Source organism: Chenopodium quinoa, unplaced genomic scaffold (assembly GCF_001683475.1).
Source record: "Chenopodium quinoa cultivar QQ74 unplaced genomic scaffold, ASM168347v1, whole genome shotgun sequence".
Lineage (NCBI taxonomy): Eukaryota > Viridiplantae > Streptophyta > Magnoliopsida > Caryophyllales > Amaranthaceae > Chenopodium > Chenopodium quinoa.
In genome coordinates, this window is record NW_018742720.1 from 2,223,535 (window position 1) to 2,226,699 (window position 3,165).

General features: G+C 46.0%; 1 protein-coding gene across 1 annotated transcript; it reads left to right on the top strand.

Moving 5' to 3' along the window:
• The first annotated feature begins 347 nt into the window (after positions 1–347).
• LOC110722980 lies at positions 348–2,343 on the top strand. The gene is made up of 2 exons (XM_021902252.1): positions 348–1,877; positions 1,972–2,343. The coding sequence occupies exons 1-2, from the start codon at positions 348–350 to the stop codon at positions 2,341–2,343; spliced, it is 1,902 nt and encodes a 633-aa protein (XP_021757944.1).
• Positions 2,344–3,165: the final 822 nt, after the last annotated feature.

The following is a 3,165-nucleotide window of genomic DNA, read 5'->3' on the forward strand; positions in this document are numbered from 1 at the left end:
ACCGGCATCTAGTGAACGCATTGAGCGTAGAGGAACGACCTCGACCTTCTCCTATGTTTTCTATATCTTTCTCGGAGGAAGTTGCTAAGGGAATAGTCTTCCCTCATGATGATCCGTTGGTGCTGATATTGACGGTAAATGGAGCAGATATCAAGCGGGCTCTCGTTGATGGCGGTAGTTCCGCCAATATCCTATTTGCTAGAGCTTTTGACGCCATGAGAATTGGCCGAAAATACTTAACGCCAGTGTCCTATCCCGTGATAGGCTTCAACGGATCAACGGTAAGACCTGAGGGTAGTATAGTTCTTCAGGTTTGAATGGGAGAGGGGCCGGCAGTGAGAGATGTTATGGCGGAGTTTTTGGTGATTGATGTGCCATCCGCTTACAACGCCATTGTCAGTTGGCCTTTAATTCATGACATGCTAGCTGTGGTCTCGACGTACCATTTAACAATGGTATATGTGTCCAACGCGGGAACGACAGAGCGCGTACGAGGAAGTCAAACTATGGCCAGAGAGTGTTATGTTTCAGCACTAAAGCAGTCTAGCCGACAACCAACTTGTGAACAGACACCATCCAAGCGAGAACGAATTCCCTCCGCGCACGATTTGGCCATGGAAAATTTCGATACTCGGCCAGTAACTGCGCCACGTCCTTCCCCAGGAGGCGAGACCGTAGAGATCGAATTACAGCCAGGGGTTCTCGGGAGGGTAGTGCGTGTTGGGTCCGATATGGATGTCGACACGCGTTGCCATTTGGTGGAATTGTTACGAGAAAGTGCTGATGTGTTTGCTTTCTCGGCAGACGAGATGCTCGGGATACATCCCGACGACATTGTGCATAAGCTAAATGTCGACAGGAGAGCAAGACCTGTCCGACAAAAGAAAAGGAACTTCTCAACAGAGAAAATGGAGGCTATTCAGTCAGAGGTGAATAAGTTGCTAGCGGCAGGGTTTATCGAACCCTGCACATACCCAGAATGGTTAGCAAATGTGGTTATTGTAAAAAAGTCGTCAGGGAAATGGAGAATGTGCGTGGACTTTACGGACTTGAACAGAGCCTGTCCGAAAGATTGCTATCCCTTGTTGAGGATAGATCGATTGGTATATTCAACTTTCGGTCACGCGCTATTGAGTTTTATGGACGCTTTCTCCGGGTATCATCAGGTCAGCCTATATGAGCCAGATCAAACCAAGGAGACATTCATTACTGATTCCGGAGTTTTTTGTTACAGGGCTATGCCGTTTGGATTGAGAAATGCAGGGGCTACGTATCAGAAGCTGGTCAACAAGGTGTTTGCGAATCAGAAAGGAAGGTATGTGGAAGTGTATGTGGATGATTCAATTGTGAAAAGCCGTTTGGCTACAGATCACGTCACTGATTTGAGAGAAACTTTTGAAACTCTTCGACGCTACCGGATGAAGTTAAACCTGGAGAAGTGTGTGTTCGGCGTCCGGTCAGGAAAGTTTCTCGGGTTCATGGTGAGCGAAAGGGGGATAGACGCTAACCCCGATAAGATTGAGGCGATTCTTAGTTTACCAGAACCAAAGTGCATAAAAGATGTACAAAAGCTCACTGGTCGAATGGCTGCATTAACGAGATTCATCAGCAAGTCAGCTGACAAAGCCTTACCATTCTTCGTGATCTTGCGTCAGAACAAGCTGTTTGAATGGGGGAAGGACCAATCCAAGGCGTTCCAGGATGTGGGGGAGGTCCTTACCCACCGTCGCAAGGCCGGAACAAGGAGAAACATTGCAGCTTTATATTTCCGCGTCAGCAAAGACCGTAGCAGCAGTGCTCCTAGTGGAACGACTAAAAACCCAACTGCCAATCTACTTTGTGAGCCACGTTTTAAACGCTGCCGAGAGACGGTACCCGTTAGTAGAGAAGATCGCGTACGCAGTAGTTGTGGCCGCACGAAAGTTGCGTCCTTATTTCGATGCACATGCAATTGATAACTTAACGAATCAGCCGTTAGAGAAGTCTTTGCAGAAGATGGAAACGTCTGGCCGTTTACTTAAATGGGCGATTGAATTGTCTAAATATGTTATTATGTATAAACCAAGGGTATCAATCAAAGCCCAGGCCTTGTCTGACTTCATTGTAGAAACGTCTTATTATGAAGAGGAGGATGGTACCGGCACATGGAAGATATCAGTTGACGGCTCGTCTGTTTCAACCGGCTCAGGGGCAGGAGTAATTATGATCTCTCCCCAGGGAGATGTGTTCGAGTATGCTGTCAAGTTCAAGTTCAAAGCCTCGAATAATGAGGCAGAATATGAAGCAACATTGGCAGGGATACATCTATGCATATATCTGCGGAAGCAAAGCGTATTGAGATGACAACTGACTCTCAACTAATAGCAAATCAGTTCAGTGGCACTTACAAAACTCGAGAGCCGAGCATGACGGCATATTTGGCAAAACTCAAGAGTGTTACATTTGGTCTGGAATATTTCGAAATCAAGTTGGTTCCTCGAGCAATGAACACGCAGGCAGATGCATTGGCTAAACTCGCAAGTTCAAGCTTCAACGACTTAGAGAGGACGGTTATGGTAGAGGTTTTGAAAGAAAGAAGTATTGATGAGCAACCTCCTAAGGATATATATTGTACAACTGCGGGACGAGAATGGTATGACGATATCTTAGCTTACAAGGTACATAATGTCCTTCCTGCCGGTAAGACGGAGGCAAGAAAGGTCCAGAAAGATAGCGTCTGGTTTATCAGGTTATGAGGTTTGTTGTATAAACGGGGGTTTTCGTTACCGTTGCGAAGGTGTATAACAGCTTATGAGTCGGCAAGAATGATAGAAGAAATACATGAGGGTGATTGCGGTAATCATGCGGGAGGTCGGTCAATGTCCTTGGAAGCAATGAAGCGGGGCTACTATTGGCCGACAATGAATGCAGATACCATGGAATACGTTAAAAAATGTGATAAATGCCAGAGGTACGGGCCTGTGATTAATCAACCTCCAAATGATTTAACACCTATTCTTAACCCAATTCCATTTTCTCAGTGGGGAATGGACATTATCGGGCTGTTTACATCGGCAACAGGTGGCCGTAAGTTTTTTATTGTGGGGATAGACTACTTCACCAAATGGATAGAAGCAGAACCGGTAGCAAATATTACAGCGAATGAGGTAAAAAAGTTCACCTGGA

Coding starts and splice junctions, on each gene's coding strand:
- LOC110722980 (XM_021902252.1), top strand. CDS start 348: ATGGCGGAGTTTTTGGTGATTGATGTGCCATCCGCTTACAACGCCATT. Junction 1,878..1,971: donor GCTGCCGAGAGACGGTACCC/GTTAGTAGAGAA, acceptor TTAACGAATCAG/CCGTTAGAGAAGTCTTTGCA.